We start from the raw sequence: 22,893 nt of genomic DNA, 5'->3' as shown, positions 1-22,893 counted from the left end.
GACCGTAGTCATTAATTGCTATAAGCCGTTCTCGGCAGAAGTGGAAGGTTCGCTATTCGGCCGTCGTGAGATTGCGACACCATGCATTGCCTAGCCATTCCCTGGTTCCCTATTATCTCTTTGATCTGACCCCCTGACGGATATTTCACTTTTTGGTGCAAGGTTGACGACACATCCCCTAGTGCATGAAGCCATGGCCGGGCCACGATAGCTGTGTAAGGGGAGTATGCATCTACGACAATGAAGTTCACTTCTACCACATCTGAGTCTGTTTGCACAGGCAACCTAATCATACCTCTCGGGATGACGATCTTTCCTTCAAAGCTAACCAGGGGGGAATCGTATGGCGACAAGTCTTCCTGCTTCAAGTTCAGCCCCCTATACAAGTCTGGGTACATTACCTCCACGACGCTGCCTTGATCGACTAATACCCTTTTCACGACATAACCTCCTATTCTGAGCGTCACGACTAAGGCATCTTCATGGGGTTGAATAGTTCCTCGCTTATCCTCCTCCGTGAACCCGATTAATGGCGTGGCACTCACTCTGGCTCTCTTGGATTCCCTTTCGTCTGGTTCCGTCGGGAATCTACCCACTGACATTACTCTAAACGGGCCGGAGCCGGTTCTCCCAGGTGCGGCAAGAATGACATTTATCGTGCCTAGGGGTGGCCTCAATGCGTCTTGTCTGGTTTTGACATTTGACTGTTCGGGGCGGTGTAATAGATGCCTCAGCTTTCCTTCTCGGACAAGTCGATCCAAATAGTTTTTCAGATTCCTGTAATCGTCGGTGGTGTGACTGGGCTCCTGATGGTACGCGCAGTATAGATTCTGATTGCGTTTTGAGGGGTCGCCTGCCATCCTGTTCGGCCACTGAAAGAAAGGTTCGCACTTCACCTTCTCCAGGATCTTGTGCAATGGTTCTCGGAACACAGCGGGGACTACCTGAGCCCCAGTAGGTCCGGACTGTTCCATGTAATCTCTTCTCGGCCTGTTACCACTACCAAAGCGGTCTGACCTGAAGTCCCTCCTCTCCTGAGGGACAACCTTCGTTTTACCCTTCCCAATCTGCTGGTCCTCTTCGACCCTTTTGTATTTGTCTATTCTGTCCATGAGTTGTCACATGCTGGTGACTGGCTTCCCAGTGAGGGACTTTCTTAAGCCATGCTCTGTTGGCAGGCCCCTTTTGAATGTACTAATGGCGACGTCATCGTAGTTTCCTTCTATCTCGTTGTACATTTCCCAATATCTGTCCGAGTAGGCCTTTAGTGTTTCTCCTTCCCACATGGACAAGGATAAGAGGGAGTCGAGGGGCCGAGGGACTCTAGTGCTGGTGATGAAGCGGGAACCAAAGGCCTGCGTCAGCTGTTTAAAGGAATCTATGGAATTCGGCGAAAGGGCATCAAACCATCTCATTGCCAGGGGTCCCAAGCTAGATGGAAACACCTTACACATTAACGCCTCGTCCCTGGAGTGAACGGCCATCCTCTGGTTGAATTGGCTTACATGCTCCACTGGGTTAGTTCGACCATTGTATATGGCAAACGTCGGCTGATTGAACCGCCGGGGAAGCACTGCCCTCTCTATTCTACGTGTGAATGGCGACTGGGAGATGCGATCCAGGGCCTTGCTCATGGCGTCATTGGCCAGGCCTTGGTAAGACGGGCTTTTGTGGCCGCGTTTGCGAGACCGTTCTTCCTCATAGGAAAAAGTCTCGCTCGGAGGGGTTCTTGACCTTCGTCTGTATTCTCCATCCTCACCACTGCTAGTGTCCGAGCCGGGTGAAGGACGTTTTCGCTGTGCTCGACGCAGCTTTTTCTTCAAATCATCAACCTCTTGCTGTAGAGCCTTTCGATCATTTTGCTTATGGGATGCATGATCCTTCCCTTTTGAGCGGCTTCTACTCATGTGAGAGGTGTTCACACTGCCCTCTCGTTGATTATCTTGGTCCCTCGCTCGTTCGAGATTTAGAAAGTTGTCCTGTCATTGAGATTCTGCACGTCCGGTTTGGCGCGGACCTGATCCTTCCATCCCTTATTGTTTCACTTGTCGAGACACAAGTTCTTCCCACAGACGGCACCAATTGTAAGGGCGGAGTTTGGGGCCCAGGCCTAGCAAGCGGGCGATTCTGGTCCAAAAGACCCTCAACAATGAATTTGTAGAGAGTGGGTCGTAGAACTAGGTCTTGACAGAGTAGACATAATTGTTAGTAAGCCATGCAACCATTTGAACGTGGGAACGTTTCATTAAGTTTCCTAGGATAACAGTTCATGGACTGTATCTTATACTTTGTTTATAGAACTTCTCTCTCTCTCTCTTTTTTCTTCTCTTTTCTCTCCCGTCCTCCCCTTAGTCATGGGGATTTTCTTCTCTTATATAGCGTCCTTTGATTGGTTATGGTCCTACACTTGTTAATCATCTGGGCCTCTACTTGAGTGCCTGTCCCATAGGACATCCTCCTTCTTTTCTGTGAGTTGCACTGGTCAAGATAATACTGTTCTCCTGTCCCTTCTACATTAATGCGGTTGGAAAAGTAGCTCCCTTGCATTTAATGCGGCAGTTGTGGTTGCCCCCTGAACGTCTAGCATTCCCCTTTGATTTGTGACGATTTCTCACCATGTAAAGGGTGTGAATTGGACTCCCATTTGGTGCGTCCGAGGAGACACTCCTCCTCGGACCCCCTTTAAACAAGCCCGGCCCAACAAGATTGGGTTGGGAGTCCTCTGGCCGTGTTTTCACTTCCTGATATGACTGGGCTCCGCACGGGTACCAAGGCCCATTGTTGACTGATGAATTTTACCCCCACAAATAGTAACAAAAATAAATTGAATAGTAAAATAATTTTCATTTTTCATCTTAATCCAAACGTAGACTTAGTCATTGAGTTCATCCATCCAGAAAAAAAAAAAGTACCAAGAAACTCCTTAATTTGACGGGTATCAAGTTCTGTGCAATCATATCCGTACTAATTATGTGGTTCAAGATAATCTTGAATTCCTTATAATTGAATTCTTCGGATATGGGGTGGGTGTTGAAATAGACTGAGTGAGAATTACAGGAAAAGCTTAAGCCAGGCTCAAGTTATCTTGATTTGATCAGAGGCTTAGAATTCAATAGATTGTCGTCAGCACAACAGATCGATATGTTGACTTTTGAATCCAACTAGGAATCCCAGTTACCACTTAGCATGCCCTAGAGCGGAAAATCCCTAGAAATCTCATATTATTTTATAGAAATTGAAAATTTTTTACTAAAAATAATATAGATAAAAGTAAAAGTTAGCTAAAATTATACAATGAGACTCATAAATAATAGCAAAAATAAACTAAATAATAAAATATAAATTGACAAAAATATTTTTTGCCAAACGGACACTAGATAAATTGAGATTGCAAAGGTATATGTTACATATATAATATGCATATAGCATGCATCTCACAGTATATAAGTTATAAAACTAAATGAGACAATCACATATTGTGAGGTTGTATATGTTACACCAGAACATATAGCATGCCTCTCACAATATGAAAATTCACAATTAAGTGAGATCGAGTGGAACAACATGCTTAGAGTGGCAGAGTTAAGATTTAAGTTCAAGACGTAAATTTTATAATTGAGACACTCATACGCATGCACGTACATGTATAAAAACATATGCAAGCACTCTCGTGCATCAGTGCATGCACATATATATTTTTAAAAAGTATTTTCATATTCATTTAAATAATTAAAAAATCATTTATGTGAACACCACTTCACTATAGTTTAATGAAAAAAAAAAAAAAAAAAAAAGCCACAAACGAATAACATATTCATTATTTTATGTTTGTCTATTAAAGGCCTTTCACATGTTTATCTATATATGGGTTTTGCTAACAGTGAAAAAGTGATTAACTAGTTTTATTTATGTGAAAATAGTTATTGCTTATTAACAAATTTTTACGAAGCAATAAATATGAAATATTTTTTCCATCTAAAGAAGATGATAATCCACTAGAACTATACATTTATGCTAATATTATAATTATATTCTGAATGAGATAGTTTTTTTATAAAAAAAATAAAAACAAAAAGTTAGAAGAAGAAGAAGAAGAAGAGATAGTTTTGTATTTCAATTAGAACATCTTAACAGTATTTAGCCAAAAAAAAATACAAAATACAAAATATCCAAGCGGTTATAGAAAAGGAATATAAATATTAATCTAGTGAGTTGATTATTGACAATGTCATTTTATTCTTTTGTAGCTTTCCAATATGAAAACCATATAAACGCAAGTTCCTGTTAGAAAATTCAAGCTTTGTAATTAATTCAACTACTAGTACTGCACTAATTTTTGTTTCTGCTGCATTGTTCTGGAGTTGAGATATCAATTGTATCCTACCGCTAAGTACCCAAAGTTTAATGGCTACACTCGTGATCGATTAGGCGTTAAACATTAAACAACCATAAAAAATGGTTTACATCATTATACTTCCTATAGAAAATCAAATTAACAAAAAAAATAAAACCCAACTTGTTAGAATAATAGTGAAAAAAATTATAAAAAAATAATGTATTTTTAAACTTCCTATTTATTACTGTCAAAAAAAAAAAATTCCTACTTATTGATATGACTTGTTACATAATTACATTATCTATCTAAACTTTTTATTTTATTTTATATAGAGTTTTAACTTATAGCGTCTGTTTCTAATGATTACGTTTTTCATCATTAAATTAAGTCACTAATCGATTTTTAGTGTAACTGATAATTGAACTTTAGATTTCTTATTCAATCATCGGAAACTTTACAAATTTTTTGTTTTAGAATGTTAAAACTTTACAAATTAAACTAATTAGAACCTACAGATAATCGAATATTCATTCCAAAAGCCTATTGTTGATTTCCGGCTAATTACAAAGAAAATTCTGCAGATTAAAAATTAAATTAAAAAACATAAAATCTTTGAGTTGATCGACGGCAAATCCAACTATGTTAATTATGTATAATAAAACTAAAAAATTGCAAAATTCAATGGTCTTGTTGTTGTTCTGATCGAATTGACCACAGAGAATCACACAGTTTATTAGATTTTAGAAGTTGGAACCAAAAGAAAACAAAGAAACCTCTCACTGTTTTCATATTATCAAAATATCACACAACTAATCAATACATAGCTCTCCTCTATTACGTGGCAGCTACTCGTTACCACGACCAGACAGCCTTCATCTTTTTCCCTTTTGTTCATTTCCTTCAAATCAAACCAGACAGCATCATCGTTCGTTTACAATCAAAGTCCCTTCTTGTGGGCCCCACTATTCCCTTAAGTCAAACTCAATATCCAATACCCAACAATTACAATTTAAACTTATAATATTAAAAAATTAAAAAAAAAAAAAAAAAAAAAAACCCATAACCTCTGCCACAGCCACTGACTCTTTCAAATCTAAATTGTTTTCTACAACAATTATACCATTTATTTGTCTTTTTTTAGTTCTATACTTTTATTTTATACATACATTCTCTCACGCTTTTTTATATTAATGATTTTTTTTCCTATGCCAGCTCTGACACACAAACACAATCTCTCCCAACTTTTTTTTGCTTTTGCTTTCCCTTTTCCTGTGCTTTCGGCAACACCCAAATCATCAAAATCAGAAACACTATCGGTTTGTCACTCTCTCCTTCACTGACTCAAAAATAAACAGTTTCTGATGAGTGATGACAGTCCAGAGCAGAACCCATCACGGCCGTTCGATTCTCAAACTCTCACAATTCAATCATGGAATGGCAGTGGCTTCGTTGGTCAAGATTGTTGTTCTCTTCCACTTGTTATTACAAGTCACAGCACAGAACGACACAAACGGAGCTTTGCCACCGGACCCATTGTCTGCGCTCAAGTTCGATAAGCGCATGGCTTTGATTATGATAATCCTCGTAAGTATTTTCTTCTTCCTAGGATTTCTGTCCGTGTACACGCGCCAGTGCGCAGATCGCAGGATTCGCGGTCGGCTGGACTTGGCTATTGCCATGGGAGGAAGTGGAAGACGCTCCAGAAGGGCGCGTGGGCTCGACGCGGAGGTCATCGAGTCGTTCCCGACTTTCGTTTACTCCTCCGTGAAAGGACTGAAAATCGGTAAGGGCGCGTTGGAGTGTGCAGTGTGCTTGAACGAGTTCGAAGATGATGAAACGCTGCGTTTGTTGCCCAAATGTAGTCACGTGTTCCACACAGACTGTATTGACGCGTGGCTTGCCTCTCACTCTACATGCCCTGTTTGTCGAGCCTACTTGGTTCCCAAACCCGGCGAAATACCTCGGCCCATTGTGCTCCAAATGCCCGAGCCGGATGCCAATTCGGGTCAACCCGAAATCGAGGAACCTTTATCCCACTCCCAACATACCCAAGATGTATTAGAAGCATCAAATGCAATAACCAATCAGAATCAGCCACATAGATCAAGCTCAACTGGGTTCAAGTTATTGCCAAGGTCATTCTCAATGGGTCACTCGTTGGTTCAACCAGCAGAGAATCAAGAGAGGTTTACGCTAAGGTTACCAGAAGAGGTACGGAGTCAGCTTATGAGTTCGACTTCGGTGACGTCGTTGAATCGAACAAATAGTTGTGCTGTGGCGTTTCCTAGAGTGAGGAGTTCGAGGAGGGGTTTTAGGAGTGCAAGTGGGGGCATTGGGCGTACCTATGACCGGTTTGCTCGATCTGACCGTTGGCGGTTCTCATTCACACCCAATTTTATTTCTCGAACTGGTTCGGCTCGATCCCCAAAAGTCGAGGTGGACTATGTTGGTGAAAAGTCCTCTGATCCACTCCGGCCCAATGGTGAAGTTTAGATTCTTTTTTTCTCTTTGGGTTTTTTGAGATTTCCATGTGTACATATCTCTCTCTCTCTCTCTCTATTAATTGCCCATTTTATTTTTCATTGTTGAGGAATGAAATTGCAGTTTAAGTGAGTGTTCAAAGAGAGGAAAGAAAAAAACAATTACATAATGCATTTTGTTAATATTGCAAATATGAAACCAGTGTCTTTACTTTCTGTTTCATATATATATTTTGTTAAAGTTATTAGTGATCTATTGTTGAATTTAGAGGGCTAGCTAAGCTTCATTAGTGTAGAGTCAATTTTTGCCAAACTTGTACACAAAATTGATTTGGATTACTATCAACCTTATCAAACTGACTAATGACTTATGCCGAATTTGATGCAATGCCATCTGAGATGCGTGTGTGGAATAATATACGCAGTTAGTCATTTATGACTAAATTCACAAAGCTACAAGTTGGTCGCCCATTGAAATGGAAATGTGTGTGGAATTTTTGGCTTTCTTAATTAGTTCCCATCAGAGGATATATTAAGAATTTGCTTGGATCAATGCCCTTTTGTTTGTTTGAAGATGAATTATACAATAAAGAGAATCCAAGAATGTTAGGAATACATGCTGAGGGGTTTACTCAAATTATGAGGAGAACTTGTCGGGCACTCTAGAGACTGCCTTTTATGTTTTGGTCCATAATCTTGACTTGCGTTTTTTGGTCGTACCAAACAATCAGAAAGTAGGAAAAATTGGAAAGGGACAATGCGATAGGCTCCACTAACTACCAGTGAACATGAAATTTCGTACTGTCACTCGATAATTCTAGGATTACACTCATTTTCACAATTATTTTATATAATACAAACTGTAACTAACTTTATGTCACATTTATATAAACTCATTCTTTTTTCTGACTGTTTATAATTTGTCACATTAAAGTTGTGACAAATTGTAGCATAAAAGTTAATGTTACAAAATTTTAGCATAAAAGAATGTGGTTTTAAATTTTTTCAATATAGACTGTTTCTCAATTATTACACAGGTTCTTTCACAAGATATTTGCCCCCCACCAAGATATTAGATACGTAAATTCACCCATCAAAGCAAATGACAATGTTTTGTGGTGAAAAATGGTGTAATCTTCTTTGTGTGGTAGAAGTAGAATGATTAAAAGATCAATTTAATCAAATCAATATTTTCACAGTGAAAACTCCAGGAAATACCCCTTTGTCTCTGATTGGGAGTTGGGAGAGCTTGCAAGTAGTGAACGTCTAACTCCCAGGTCCAGCACTATTGGGCTGGGCATTCTCAACAAAAATTATTGTTATTCTTTCTCTATCTCCAAATTTTATTGGGCTAGGCTTAAGACTTTTCTCCATATAAGCATTCGGCCCAGATATGACACATAAACACTACCCAGAAATCTCAAAGAAGAGTGAATAGAACAACAGAAATAAGCTATGCCACAATATAAATATATATATATATATATATATATAAATCTAGAAATTACAGGAAACGCTTTCTTCTAGTTGTTACAAGAATCCGAACGTTGTAAGTTGGAATGAGGCTAGCAGGTCGTTATTTTCATTACTTCCCTTTTATATAGTACTTTTTTTTTTATGAAATATATAGTACTTTAATTGTTAATAGTAACACTATGTTCCCCAGAGAGTCATGATCATTGGAGATAGATTGTCTTTGTTGAGGTTCCTAAAGATAGTTTGAGGCATAACACAATAAATTTAAATGGGGGTTATTTTACATTTAAATATTAATTGAATAAATTTATTTAATAATAACCTAACTAAGATTTATTTGATGAATAAATACTAACTAAACGAATGTAAATATATATCATAGTTCAAGCATAAAATTTAATGAAAATAAATGATTTTTTTTTTCTTAAAAAAGAGAGGTTTACTTTATATTGGATATAAGGTGATACATGGTTAAATAAAATTGTAGTTTAATTTCAATTTTATATTTTAATGTTAAGAGAGGTAGGAATTGTTTGTGTTAAGGACATATTTTATGTAATTGGCTAATCCTTTGACAAAATGCACTTTATTTGTAATTGAGTAGACCTAAGATGAGTTTAGTACTTTAAGAAACAAGAGTTCAAGTCAAGTCTTAAAGTCATGAAGATTGGACCAAGAAACAAGTGAAGAAAAGTTATTCATTAAAGTTCGACAGAAACAGTATCTAATGAGATTTAAGAATAAAGTTGGACAGAAGCTGAATCCATTGAGATCTACGAAATCAGAATTTTCAGATCTAATTTTCGGCTCATGCTGACGTGTATGTGTAGGGTTTCTTTTCTTACAACCCTAGACATATATAAGGCTTATTTTAAAGGTAGTTATACATGGAGAACACATGCAAAAAGTGACCTAGTATATTATTCTCTTTGTAAGAAGTTACTGCGTCTTTTACGCCTTAGGATTTTGTAACCAAGTACTTCTTGATACCAATTGTTGATGAAGTGAAGAACTTTGCAGCCAACAACATCTTTAAGTTGCTAAAGTTAGTCACGTACTGTGATCCGTGCAAAATGGTAGCGTTCATATATTGAAGAGTTCAAAGTTTCTGAAGCGATAGAAGGTTTCTGTTGTAAGTTTATCTACAGGGATTGTAGAGTCTAGGGACAAAAATTTTGTATTAGATCTGAAACTTCTCTTTACTATAGTGAATTGCTTTACGGGAAGGTGACCCCTAAGGGTTTTTTTTTTTTTTTTTTTTTTTTTTTTTGGTCCTGTGAAACTAGTTTGTTTCATTGGTTTCCTTAAGTCATCATATCTTATCTTATTTACTATTCTGTTGTGTATGATATTGACATGATATTAATGTTTGTTTGTTTTAACAAGGTTTATTCATAATAAATCTAATTAACAACTTGAGTTTAAAACTTGTTAATTCTATCAATCAGGGTCTAAATTTCCCTCAAAGTGGGTACACTCTGATTGGATTAATTTCTTGAGTGTGATCATTGACCCCTGTTGTCATGGATCGTGGACAATCTCTTTTGATTCGTCCTTTATTTGATGACACTAATTATGCGTATTGGAAAGTTCGTATGAAAGTTTTTTTGCAACCTCTAGGTGAAAAAGTATGGCAAGATGTTGAAGTTAACTGGATTAAGCCAAAGTAAGTGCCGGTGGATTGGGATGAAGCAACAATCAAAGTGGCAAATTTCAACAGTAGGGCCTTGAATGTTTATTTTTGTGGGATGACCAACGAGGAATTCAAGAAAATATCATCAACGAAAGTTGCCAAGAAAGCATGGACCATTCTTGAGACCACCTATGAAGGTTCCAAGGTAGTAAAGACTGTGAAGTTTCAAAGAGTCACTAGTAGTTTTGAAGAAATAAGGATGGAGAAGGATGAAAGCTTTGATGAGTTCTATGCTAAACTCAAGGATATTGTGAACTCTGCCTTCAACATTGGAGAATCTATAGCAGAATCCAAAATTGTTAAGAAAATCCTTAGGTTCTTACCTGAAAGATTCTATGCCAAAATCACTGCCATTGAAGAAGTGAAGGACATTGATCAAATTCCTTTGACTGAGCTTGTAGGGAACCTTCAAACCTATGAGATGAGATTAAGTTTAATGGGAAAATGTGGAAATAGTAGAAAATTGGCTCTTAAGAGTATAGAGGAAGAGATTAATGACTCTGAAGATGAAGCTGAAAGTGAAGATGAAGTAGCGGAAGAGATTGATAATTTTGAAGATGAAGATAAAAGCGAAGATGAGGATGAGGATCTAACCTTTTGAAATGGTATCCGTGCAAAATGGTGGCATCTATATATTGAAAAGTTTAGAGATTCTGAAACGATAGAAGGTTTTTGCTGTAAGTTCATCTATGGGGATTGTAAAGTTTAGGGACAAAAGTTTTGTACTAAATCTGAAATTTCTCTTTACTATAGTGAATTGCTTTTCGGGAAGGTTTCTCCCCAAATTTTTTTTCTGTGAAACTAGTTTGTTTCGTTGATTTTCCTGGGTCATCATATCTTGTCCTATTTACTATTCTGCTATGCATGATATTCACATGATATTAATGTTTGTTTTTTTAACAATGTTTATTTATAATAAATCTAATTAACAACTTGGGTTTAAAACTTGTTAATTCTATCAACCAGGGCCTAAATTTTCTATCAGTTTGGTTTGTGGCTATGTGAGAGATTAAGTGGCTAATGTTAACAAAAGATGGATGAGAGAGAGAGAGAGAGAGAGAGGGGAATAAAAAAGAATAAAACTAAGTGGCATATGTGCTACAATTATTACTACAAGTAGTAGATTACTACATTGCTAAACTTATTAAAATTTACCACACCTAATATAGCAAGTTTTTTGTTATTTGGTGTGCTGAAATAGTATTTTAAGTGTTTTGGCATACCTAATGTTAATGCTCTTATAATTGAGTTGGCTTATTTTTTATTTTATTTATGGTAAACACATAATTGACCCTACAACTCAACCCATAGACTGGGTACCTTTATACAATTATTGTATATCCCCTACTCATTGCCTCAACTCGCGATTGAATTGTCCTTTTAGGGGGAGGACAGGGTATCAATTGGCCAACAAGTTATTAGCACCTATATAAAAGTTAGATAAAAGAGTGATTATAATGAAATTACAAATAATATTAAATTTATCTTATAATTGATGTGTTAAACACAAGGCACAAAGAAAGAAAATTATTTAATTAGATTTTTTTTTCAATTGTTGATGTGAGTTTTATTGTCATGTTATCATGTCAATCTATAAGGTTATATATTAAAATAAATAATAACTTTCTTAATTAGAAATATCCATAATATAGTGTATCAAGACAGAAATTTCATACATCGTAGAAATGGTCAAAAAAAAAAAAGGGGGGATACCTTTGAAACTTCTCCTTTCTCTATCTGGTCTTAATTGGACATTTAGCATATAGTCAAAAAGTTATGCTCTTATATTTCCATCAGCACAATTTGACAAATATGGCTTACAGAAGAAACAGTAAGAAATGGCAGGCACGAGGCTGACTATGGTCCATACATGCACCAATGCACCGACTATACAATTTATTATTTAAGTATATACTTTATATTACATATAAAGTATAGTTACATTGTATAGTTACATTGTATTCTAAGTTTCTAAACTATTAACAAAGATATAGTAGTAATTAATTATTAATTAATTAATACACACATTAATAAAATTAAAAATCTCTAAAGCTTTCTCAAATTCATCTTAATATCTCCTTCCTCTGTAGGCTCTCCTTATCCTCTTTCTTTGACTCACCATGGGTAGGCTAAAGAAGCTAAGAAATTTCATAGATATTCTCAAAGACAAAGCCTCCTTGATCCAAGCAACACTATCAATAACCAAGTGCCATGCCTCTGTAAACGTCGCGGTCCTCCACGCCACCACGCATAACCCGTCTCCTCCATCTGAGAAGCGTCTTGCCGCCGTTCTCAACTTTGGCAACAGGTCCCGCCTCACCGCGTGTGCATGCATAGAAGTACTTATGGATCGCTTGCATGACTCGCAAAGTGCTTCCGTTGCCCTAAAATGCCTTCTCACGATTCATAACGTTATCAACAGGGGCTCCTTCATTCTGAAAGACCAGCTTTCTTTTTATCCATGTTGTGGTGGCAAAAACTTCCTTAACCTATCGAATTTTAGAGACAATTCCGATGTGGAAACGTGGGAATTGTCGAATTGGGTTAGATGGTACGCTGGTTTATTGGAACAAAGTTTGATGCTTTCTAGGGTTTTGGGTTATTACTTTTGTTCATGTGATTCAAACATAGTAGATAACAAAGATAAAGAACAAAAAGTTTTGAGCTTGTTGAACTCGGAATTATTAAATGAAATAAATGTTCTTGTTGATTTCACAGAGAGAATTTGTGACGCTCCGGATTCGTTACAAGTTAACAGTTTGGTCTTCGAGGTGATGAGAATCGTTAGTGAAGATTTCATGTTGGTTCAATCTGAAATATTTGTACGAGTTATGGAACTCGGGAATAGAATGGAAAGTATGATTTACGGTACAGAGTCGACTCAGTTTTTTAACGTGTTGAAGAGGCTTGAGGATTGCAAAGAGAGGCTGAATCGAGCAGATAATGATGGGTTTTGGGATTTGATAAGACAGACGAAGAAGAAGGTGTTGATGGTGAAGGAAAAGAGAGAGGAAATGAGGCTGGCGGTGGTGACGATGGGACACAGAGACGAGTCAGCTGTTAGCGAGTCAACTCGGTTCGGAAAGCAAATCGCTGACTCAGGCTAGTTGTTAAATTGATTGAATTTAATTGAGCAATGCTATTGCCACACATTTTACATCATTTTTTTTTTGCTATAACTCACCACATGATGAGAGTAGTGGATAAAAAATTGTAAATTCACATCTCTACTACTCACAATTCATCACGTGAAAAGTTGTGACAAAAATAATGTAAAATGTTATAATAATTCCTTTGCTCAAAATATTGTACTTAAAAATTATTTTTGTAGAGTGCATTATTGGTTGCTGCCGAAGAAATTGTCAAAAGACAAGACAATGTCCATGGCGTCTTCTTATGTTATCTAGTAGGCGGTACAGTGACATGTCTTGTTCTAAATAGATATGTCATTGTCATATATACAAAGAGATACTTGTAATTGAGCTAAATTCTGCTGCATGGATTCCATGTTTTTTATGATTTTTATTTGGAGTGTTTTTTTACGCACATTTGCACACATAATACGTATAATCTTCAAAAATTAAGAAAACTGTAAATTCAAGTCATGGTTTTTAATGTTTATAACATACTTTTAACTGTAATTGTTTCTACTCGGAAGAGTACCACAAAGATTAAAAAGAAATGCCACCAAGATTAAAAAAATTTTTAATTTTAAGGATGTGATAGATATGAGTGATTTTGGATGGAAATAATTGGAAAGAAGAACAAGCTTTGACTCCAGACCAGTTTGGAGCCCAAACCCTCCAACCAACTCGAAGAAGGTGACATTTACACCTTGATAAGTGGTTAAGAATCCATAGCGGATTACAATAATTTCAAGTTTAAGGCTTTTTTTTTATGGTCATTGTTTAAAAATTAATAAATCATATTTCCCATAAAGTATGTGTTTTAATTTTAAACACCTATCAATGACCAATGATGTGACCTCACAAAACTCTAATTTTTTTATTATTTATTTATTTATTTTTATAAATAGAAAGGTCTGCATCATGAAATGGTGATAAAATAGGACTCATCTATATTTATATAATATCTAAAAATTGAAGTTTAGTATTGTTATGCTCTTGTTGAGTTATATCAATGTAATATTACAGTCCATTTCAATCCATTAGGTTCATTTCAATTGTAAAATCTATTAGTAAATAATTAAATGAGTTAATTTAATTATTTTGTTCAAATCTATTAGTATGTGAAGTCATCTAAACTTTTTTAAAATTAATTTTAATCAAACAATTTTATCTTTTAAATAATGCATCTTATGAATGTTTTCAGTTAAATTTTTATTAGTAAAAAGAACATTTAAAAATATAATTAAACTGATAAAGGTCCATTTTAGTCCATTAAGGTCCAGTTTGGTCTAATTCAGTCCATTCACTCCATTTCAGTCCAATTCATTCCAATTCGGTCTATTTTAATTGTAAAATTTATTAGTAAATAATTAAATGAGTTAATTATATTATTTTGTCAAAATTTATTATTAGTGCATGAAGTCATTAAGCATTTTAAATTAATATTAATCAAATAATAAGATTATTTTAAATAATGCATCATTTCATTTTATCAACTTATGAATATTTTCACTTAATTCTTTAATAATAAAAAGAACATTGAAATAATAAACTAACTGTCAATGGTCTAATTCAGTCTGGTTTGGTCTATACGGTCTATTTCAGTTTACTTTGGTCCATTTCATTGTAAAATCTATTAGTAAATAACAAAATGAGTTAATTTAATTATTTTTTTCATTGTATATCATTTAAACATTTTTTAAATTAATATTAATCAAACAATAAGATCTGTAAGGACCAAATTCGAGTCCCTAGCCCAAAAGATAGATGGATTCAGGCTCAAAAAACCCAAAACAATGAATTTGTAGAGAGTGGGTTAGAAAACTGGGCTAAAATGAGTTAGACAACAAATAAAGTGGGTTCCAATGACAAGAACAGGAAGATAGATTAATTTAAACTAAAGAAAATAGTTATCGACATAGTCCGAGGAGATCAGTTCTTATATATATTTCTCTTAAGTTTGATTACAAATTTGTTTCCTGATTGCTATAGTGTTCTCTCTTGATTTCTCGATCTCCATCTCTCATTGCCTCTTTCTCCTTTTATACTCTCTTCCCCTTTCATCTTTACCCTTCACGTGCACGCTAGATAGTTGGTGTTGATACTTGTCCCATCAGCACATTCCTGAAGTCTTTATGTAGTAGCTATAAGGCTGAAAACCACTGTTTAGGTATCACATCCACATTAATGTGGCCAAAGAGTTAGCTGCAGAGTATTTAATATAGTGATAGCAGCTTTCTCCTTAGATATTTTAGGACTCCTTCCTGTCTTATGTTTCTATAATGCTTATCCATATTAACATAATTTCCTGGAATGTTTTCCAGGACGCCGATGAGGCATTTATCCTCGACCCACCTTCCTGGGCCCTTATGACCAAAATTTACTTTCTCATTTACTAACATGGATTCCCTTGACAATGCTCACTCCTCTTCGGACAACCTTTCGTCCTCGAATTGGGCCCCAGGCCCAATATATACATAGATAATAAGCTTCTGGGCCCAACACCCTTACAAGATCTTTTAAATAATGCATTTTATTTAGTATGTTTTCGTTTAAATTTTTTAATAGTAAAAAGATCAATTTAAATAGTGGACTAAACTATAATAATTTTAACATGATGAACTATTTTGAAAATTATATCCAAAATTAAAGGATTAAATTTAAATTGTTTGATTTTTATTTATTTATTTTTTAAGAATCTTAACAATTTTAATTTCTCCTCAAGCTACAAAACTAGTCAACAAAATTCTTCCTTATATAAATATCTTGCGGGCGACTTAGGATTATGTCAAAGATAAAATGATGATGCATTTTAATATTAAAATGGATTAATATAATTTTTATCCTTATAATATTCATGGGTTCTTGTTGACTTGTGTAGAATATGTAGGACGATATTATCAGGCCTAAGTATTTGATGATATTTAAATATTGAATTAAGCAATTTAAGCAGTTCTCGTGGCTCTTCCAAATTAATTAATTAAAGCTTTCTTCCATGTCCAGAACAAATTCCCTTTTTTGAGGCTCAACCATACAGATTAATTAATTACAAAATGGTTTATTATGTAAGAATCTACGCCATCTAAATCAAAAGGGTTTTTCACTTCCTAAAAATTATGGTAATTAATGTGTTTGATCTATGACAACCACATGACATGCATGAAAATTATAGAAATTTTATATGAAAAATGAAAAATAAATAAATTCTCCACAGTTCTCCAAATTAAATAAGCTAATTTGGATAGCTTATTTTTTGCCAACTTATTTTACTATTCAACTTATTTTTGTTACTGAATTCTCAAAAAAAAAAAAAAAAAATTATCACTATTCATGAGCCTATACTTTTTTGTATTATTTATAGATTTTTACTATACTATTTCTGCTAACTTTTATCTTTATTTACAGTACTTTCAGTAAAAAGTTTTCAATTTCAACAAAATAAGTGGATTCCAAACATAACATAATTATTAAGGTTTGAAGACAAACAACCTAACTTAAAAAAAAAAATAATAATAATAATAATAATAAGAAAGGTTTAAATACGAACACACTACAATATAGGTGAGTCTTCTCAGCAGCAAAATTCATCAGTAATATAGTTGTTAATGTAGAATCTCTGATTGATCGTCTGGTTTAGGATTTGACCACTTATTTACACGTATGCTAGCTTTCGCAGCCTGCAAATCCAAGAAATTATTGGGTTATGAATTTTATATCAGCTTATATGCAGAAGCGATGAATGATGATGCCATATATATTGTGAAAATATATGGAAATGTACCTCATTTTCCCAATCACTTCGAATTGTTATGATGGCCAATATAACAGTCTGAATGACAGTCCCACCGATGATCATCCCAGCCCAAATTCCCTGCAGGTACACCAATTCTGATAAGCATTTTAGAAAAGTTGGAAACGATGACATACGTGTGGTGACAAATCTGAAGACCTATAATAGAACCATCTTACTAAGCTCTTTGTTGGGAATCATCTTCTTGTTAATGGAGAAGCCAATAAAGGCCCCCATTTGTTGACCCATTGGTCTGACTCGTACTTCAGGGCCCATTCTCATCTCTTCCATTCCTAGTGTAAGGTTAGCATAGTGTGAACTGTGAATATAGGCTGGCTCATTTATAATCTACTTCGGGGCCCATTTCTACCTCTTCGATTCCTAATTGAAGGTCCATGGTTTCCATTCGCTTGCTCAATGAAATTTGTTATTCAGCACCCAAAAAAAAAAAAAAAAAAATCACTATTGTCTTCCTTTATGTGCCCTCCTCTCCTCTAATTCACTAAAGAGATAGACAATTTTCTTTTTAGGCTGAATTAGACCAGCGTTTACTCTGAACCTTTGATAATTAAAGACAACCACAATGCCACGTTAACAAGCACCCTTTGAAAACGCAAATTGAGTAATTCTATATGTACAATATTTTTCATAATTTAGGTGACGATTCACTTGAAACTATCACTGACATCACTTTATTGTTTACTATTAATAGCTTTTTTTTTAAAAGATAATTATAATATGCTACTAACCTACCGCTCAAATCCTTTCTCTCTAGTCCCCCAAGCATTTTGTGCATGGGATGGTGCCAATTCAGCTACAAATTCAATCATTAATTGAATTTTGGCGTAAATGCACTTTTAGTGCTTACATTTTGACTTTTTTTCATTTTAGTCCCTACATTTTATTTTTTCCACTTTTAGTTCTTAAATCAATTTACGCGTTTCCATTTAAGTCCTTGAAGCTACTTTCCGTCACTAATCTAACGGGCAAACTAACAGATGAATAAAATAATAATAAAAACTTTACTGTAGCATGCCACGTCAGATTATAATTTAAAATATTTATTTTTAAATTTTAACAAAAGAAAAAATATGAGTTAAGAATTAAAATAAATAAATAAAAAGAAGAAGAAGAACACACCAAAAACATAACAACAAGAACAGAAGGTGGAAAAGGGGATCTGGTCTGGTCAAGCATGTTCCATTTGGGTTGGATGTCGATGGAGGATTTCAATGGCTCTCGACGCATCATGTTGTTGTGCGCCCAAACCCTAAACTCTTCACAACCCGATTCCGACATGTACAGGAAGTCTCTTTCCACGTTCAAGGTCTCGCGGTTATCGTTCATGGTGATGACTTTGCCGCTGGCTTTCACCGCTTGCCATTGAAGTCTCTCGAGAAAATAGAGTATTTTAATCTCATCGTCGCCGCGATCGAGTACATCGCCGACTTGAACCACGATCATTGACTCGCCAGTCCAGTCGCCGGAGTCGTTTATGTCGTAACTCTTGCTTCGACTTCTCCAAATCGTCGTGGAGATCTCCGATCGCGACGAGTCGACCTGTTGACACGTTCAGCTTGTTGTGGGTTTTTCCATTGTGAGATTTTTTTTTTGTAGTTTAGGTGTTTTTTTTTTTTTTTTTTTTTTTTGGAGAGACTATGGAGACGGAATGGACTTTGATGGTGCTGTCCAAATTTTTATTCTTTCATTTTCTTGGCAACCAAACAATGAATGAAAAAGAACTGAGAAATGATTTTGCTTAGGTTTGAGGGTTTGAGGATGGGGGGCTTCGGAATTTATGATTTTTTTTTTTAATGGTGTTTTTATGCTGAATTTTCTGGGTTTATGAATTTGGTTTCTGCGTTTATGAAATTTATTTGCTGGAGATTTCGTTGTTGATTGAAAGATGAGAAAATCTGGGTTTGAGTTGAGATTTTGTATATCTGGGTTTTGTGGTTTGAGAAAATCTGAGAAGATCTGCTGCTAGGTTTGTTTTTGTGTTCTTGCTGGAGATTGATTCGTGTTTGTGTTTGGTTGACAAGAAAGGGCAAGAAAATGCAAGAAAATCTGGGCATGTGTTGTTATGTTTAAAATCTGGGTTTGTGTTCTTTGGTGTTCTTGATGAAGATGAACCTAGATCTGGGCAACTCATATTTTTTCTTTTGTTAAAATTTAAAAATAAATATTTTAAATTATAATCTGACGTGGCATGCTACAGTAAAGTTTTTATTATTATTTTATTCATCTGTTAGTTTGCCCGTTAGATTAGTGACGGAAAGTAGCTTCAAGGACTTAAATGGAAATGCGTAAATTGATTTAAGGACTAAAAGTGGAAAAAATAAAATGTAGGGACTAAAATGTAAAAAAGTCAAAATGTAAGGACTAAAAGTACATTTACGCCTTGAATTTTTTTAATTTAAAAAATTTGAAGAAAAATTTATAAAATTGAAAAATTAACCACAACATATAACAAAAGTTGATGAAAAAGCCTTAATTGAATAAACTTAAAAGTTCGAGGACTGAAATGAAGAAAAGCAAAATTAGAGGACTGAAATGAAATCTGAAGAAACTTAGAGGACTAGTTTTGCATTTTACCCAAAAATTTATTAAGGCAAAGTTACCTATCACAAATCATAATGGCCACTGGGCATGTTGTCCATAAATCATTTTCTATTGCAATGTGATCATGACATTATATAAATGCCTCGAAAAAAAAAAAAAAAAAACAGAGATAAGATATGAATGAAGATGCCATTATAAATTATTCCAATCATAATGATGCTTGCTAACTATCCGACGCATAAAGCTAGAACCTAGAAATTAAAGAAGGCAGATATATACCTGGTAAACGTACCATAAGGCCTAGATTAAAAACCCATCCCATTAGAATTCCAACTGGAAGTCCAATGATATAGTAACACCCAAGATTTACATACGCAACTAAAGCTTGCCATCCCGATCCAATAGCTACTCCTGTCAAAATCAAGAAAACGGATTTATAATTCTTGTATTAATTAAGGTATTGCAGGTTTAGTAGCAATGTTAATTTGGTCTCTTCGTAATAAAAGATAAAAAAATAAAAAATATACGGCAGGTTTGAATTTCCCTCCCCTAATTATAAAATAAAAATAGAAAATATTTATTGTCAATGATGAAAATTTTGTGATTCAATGACATTGTCGGATAAGTGCTTGTTTTAGAAAGCTAATTTATATTGGTTTATTAAGTTTAAAAGTTAAATTAAAAAGAAAAATACAGTTGTTTTTAAAAAGAATAAGACTTTAAAAATTGCACATAAGCCTTGTCAAAAAAGTAAAATAAAAATTGCACATAATAAGCCAATTAAACTGAATAAACATAAAATAAGGTGTGTGACATACATTCTCTAGGCCCCTAGCAGGGTTGAAAGTAGGAACTCACCTGATAAAACTGGTTGAACGCTGTTAAGAAGAATTGCGGCACCTAAGAGGTACAACACTTTATCAACTTCTTGAACCACTTCAGTGCTGGATGTAAATATGTCTATGAACTCATCGTGGAAAATCAAGATTAAAAGGCAGAAAAGGAGTCCAAGCATTGTGGAATACACCACAGACACTATACTTGCAAATTTCGCTGCTTTAGCATTCCCTGCTCCCAGTTCATTGGCTACCCTTACTCTGTGAATTTCATGGCAAAACTTTTGAAATGAAGTTACACCATTAACAACCTTTCAATAATTTTCACAGCCTCTTATTGAACAATGGAATAATTACTTATTAAATAATTAACCAACGGAGAATATTCTTATTGATCTTACTATATATAACTTTAAATACATATAAAATTAATATACAACTCACTTATTCGCAATGTGGGGAAAAAAATCTTCTTTGTGTTTTTAATCGAAATATCTAAGTTCGAATTCCTCTCTTTTAACTATTGAATTATAAAAATAAAAATAAAAACTTTCTCCGTCTTGGGGTAAGTACTATGGTAACATTTAGTGATCTTGAAATGTGGCTATTTGGGTATTTATTTCAATTTGGCTCACCAGAGTTCTAATTAAGTTGGTGACCACGTGATGCCGAGGGTGCTTTATGAGTCTACAGTTTGAGAGTTCGAGTCATTTAGATCCTTTGGGTCTCTCACCCACAAAACTCACAACAATGTGGTAGAGAGGATTTTAAACCTAATTTTTCTTATTAAGGAGGGCATTATGATATCCTCATGTGGTGGTTTGTATGTAGGTTCATTCCAAATTATGTCTAAGATTAACTATGAAACTAAAAAAGTATGAAAGGGATGAGAAATGATACCCAACACCCGCAAGAAAAGCCAAGTGGATCATCATCTCCCACCCAATGACATTCATGCTGAAAGGAGAAGAGATATTAGGAAATTATTAATCATATATAGTGTCATACTCAAAGTGCAATTATTTCATAGCCTACTTAAAAATAAGGGACTAAATTTTGGTTATTGTTGATGTTGTTTTTATGATAAAATATATTCCAAACTTTAACAAATCAAGGCGAGTCTCAAACCAGATTGACAAGGCATCCACGGCTATAGTGGCATCCTTTAAGTACCCAGTCATCAACATAAGTACTTTGTAGTACCAAAACTCCAAACTGCATATATCACCAACAAAAGAGTAATTAGGAACCATAAACTATGTTTATCACTGGTACTACTTTCATTAAGTACCAGTTGCAATATATCATGATAACCACTATTTAAAAAATTAAGAAAAATGTTGCCGTTTTTGTCTAAGTATTGAACTAGAAGTACATCACTGTATATTACATACCAGAGCATGACTCCTGAAGCAGCAGAGAGTTTGAGAAACTCCCAGAGCCCTGAAAAGGCTTGCACAGACAAACCAGTCCAAGTTAGAGGACATCCACCACACACAATATACACCAACAAGCCAACACCCAAAGCCCACCACGAGATATCCAAAGCAACAATGGCACCAACGAGTCCAAAATCCCACACAAAAACGAACAACCAACTAAGCAAAACAGTCAGCAATAGAGCCACCAAAGAAATCCATGCAATCACTAAGGTCTTGAGCTGGGACTGTAAGAACCTTTGCATTGGGAAGTAAAATGCATAGCTGAAGTGCAAAGGTATGAGCCACTGAGCCACCAACCCTGTCTGCTCCGCCACTTCGTTGGACAGTCCTATGAGTTTCAAAATGGGACCAGCAAAAACGTAAAAGGGCAAGAGCAAAACACAACATAGGAACAGCACAATCCATGACCTTTGAAGATATATGCCCAACATAGGGTACCTCTTTGCCCCAAAAGCCTGACCACACAGTGTCTCCAATGCGCTCGCCATCCCTAACTAATAAAATTTAGCATAATTGTTAAACAGTAGTGTCTATCCAAAAGCGAAACTGCTAAATTTCTCAACTTCCTACAACAATGTCAAAAAAACATAGAAGAGAGACTAAATCACAGTATATCCCCAAAACGCAGAGAGACAGAGAGAGAGGTGAATTACCACGAGGCCAAAACAGAAGCCGACGATGACATTCATGGCTATGGAGGTGGAAGCGAGTTCAACTTCACCGATATGACCAGCAAAAGCTTGAGTGATGACGTTCATGGAGTAGGAAGCCAGTCTGTTGAAGATAGCTGGTCCAACAATGTGCCATAGCTTCTTTGATTCAATCCACACCCTTAATGCGAGGTCTTTAAAATTATGCTCTTCTTCATCTTGGATAGAAGATCCTGGCAAGAGAGATTGGTTAAGATCTTCTTGATTGTCCCCGTTAGTAATGCTCCCCATGGAAGAACTATTAGCTAGTCTTTTTGCCTAACTGGTTGGCCCAGAGTACAGACTAAGGAGAGCTATTTTCCAAAATTGTGTCTAGTGCTTGCTGTATAAAAGCATGTAACATGTGACTATGTGATACATTCAGACAATATTATAGAGTAGCTAGTTTAAGTTTTCAAAAAAAAAAAACGAGACATGACACTTTAGCCCAAAGAAATTGA

At 35.2% G+C, this 22,893-nt stretch overlaps 4 protein-coding genes across 5 annotated transcripts; 2 read left to right on the top strand and 2 right to left on the bottom strand.

Annotated features, from left to right (window-relative positions):
* Window positions 1–11: 11 nt before the first annotated feature.
* Window positions 12–1,112, bottom strand: LOC115977865. Its single transcript, XM_031099890.1, has one exon. The coding sequence runs from the start codon at window positions 1,110–1,112 to the stop codon at window positions 12–14; it is 1,101 nt and encodes a 366-aa protein (XP_030955750.1).
* Window positions 1,113–5,379: 4,267 nt separating this feature from the next.
* Window positions 5,380–7,051, top strand: LOC115977769 (RING-H2 finger protein ATL11-like). The gene has a single exon (XM_031099788.1). It carries the CDS (start codon window positions 5,705–5,707, stop codon window positions 6,827–6,829), a length of 1,125 nt encoding a protein of 374 aa, XP_030955648.1. The 5' UTR covers window positions 5,380–5,704; the 3' UTR covers window positions 6,830–7,051.
* A 4,996-nt stretch (window positions 7,052–12,047) lies between these two features.
* Window positions 12,048–13,163, top strand: LOC115963015 (putative clathrin assembly protein At4g40080). Its single transcript, XM_031081906.1, has one exon. It carries the CDS (start codon window positions 12,106–12,108, stop codon window positions 13,090–13,092), a length of 987 nt encoding a protein of 328 aa, XP_030937766.1. The 5' UTR covers window positions 12,048–12,105; the 3' UTR covers window positions 13,093–13,163.
* Window positions 13,164–16,648: 3,485 nt separating this feature from the next.
* LOC115977850 (protein DETOXIFICATION 27-like) lies at window positions 16,649–22,766 on the bottom strand. Of its 2 annotated transcripts, none has more exons than XM_031099874.1 (8): window positions 22,397–22,766; window positions 21,696–22,237; window positions 21,430–21,516; window positions 21,202–21,258; window positions 20,324–20,562; window positions 19,758–19,876; window positions 16,895–16,984; window positions 16,649–16,790 (listed from the first exon to the last, which is right to left on the bottom strand). In XM_031099874.1, exons 1-8 carry the CDS (start codon window positions 22,682–22,684, stop codon window positions 16,716–16,718), a joined length of 1,497 nt encoding a protein of 498 aa, XP_030955734.1. In that variant the 5' UTR covers window positions 22,685–22,766; the 3' UTR covers window positions 16,649–16,715. The 2 variants fall into 2 exon arrangements, with proteins under 2 accessions (XP_030955734.1, XP_030955735.1); XM_031099875.1 differs by having other exon boundaries at window positions 16,699–16,790; window positions 19,745–19,876.
* Window positions 22,767–22,893: the final 127 nt, after the last annotated feature.

The sequence above is a fragment of the Quercus lobata genome, chromosome 2, assembly GCF_001633185.2.
Source record: "Quercus lobata isolate SW786 chromosome 2, ValleyOak3.0 Primary Assembly, whole genome shotgun sequence".
Classification (NCBI taxonomy): domain Eukaryota; kingdom Viridiplantae; phylum Streptophyta; class Magnoliopsida; order Fagales; family Fagaceae; genus Quercus; species Quercus lobata.
This window is presented reverse-complemented; position numbering and strand designations above follow the sequence as displayed.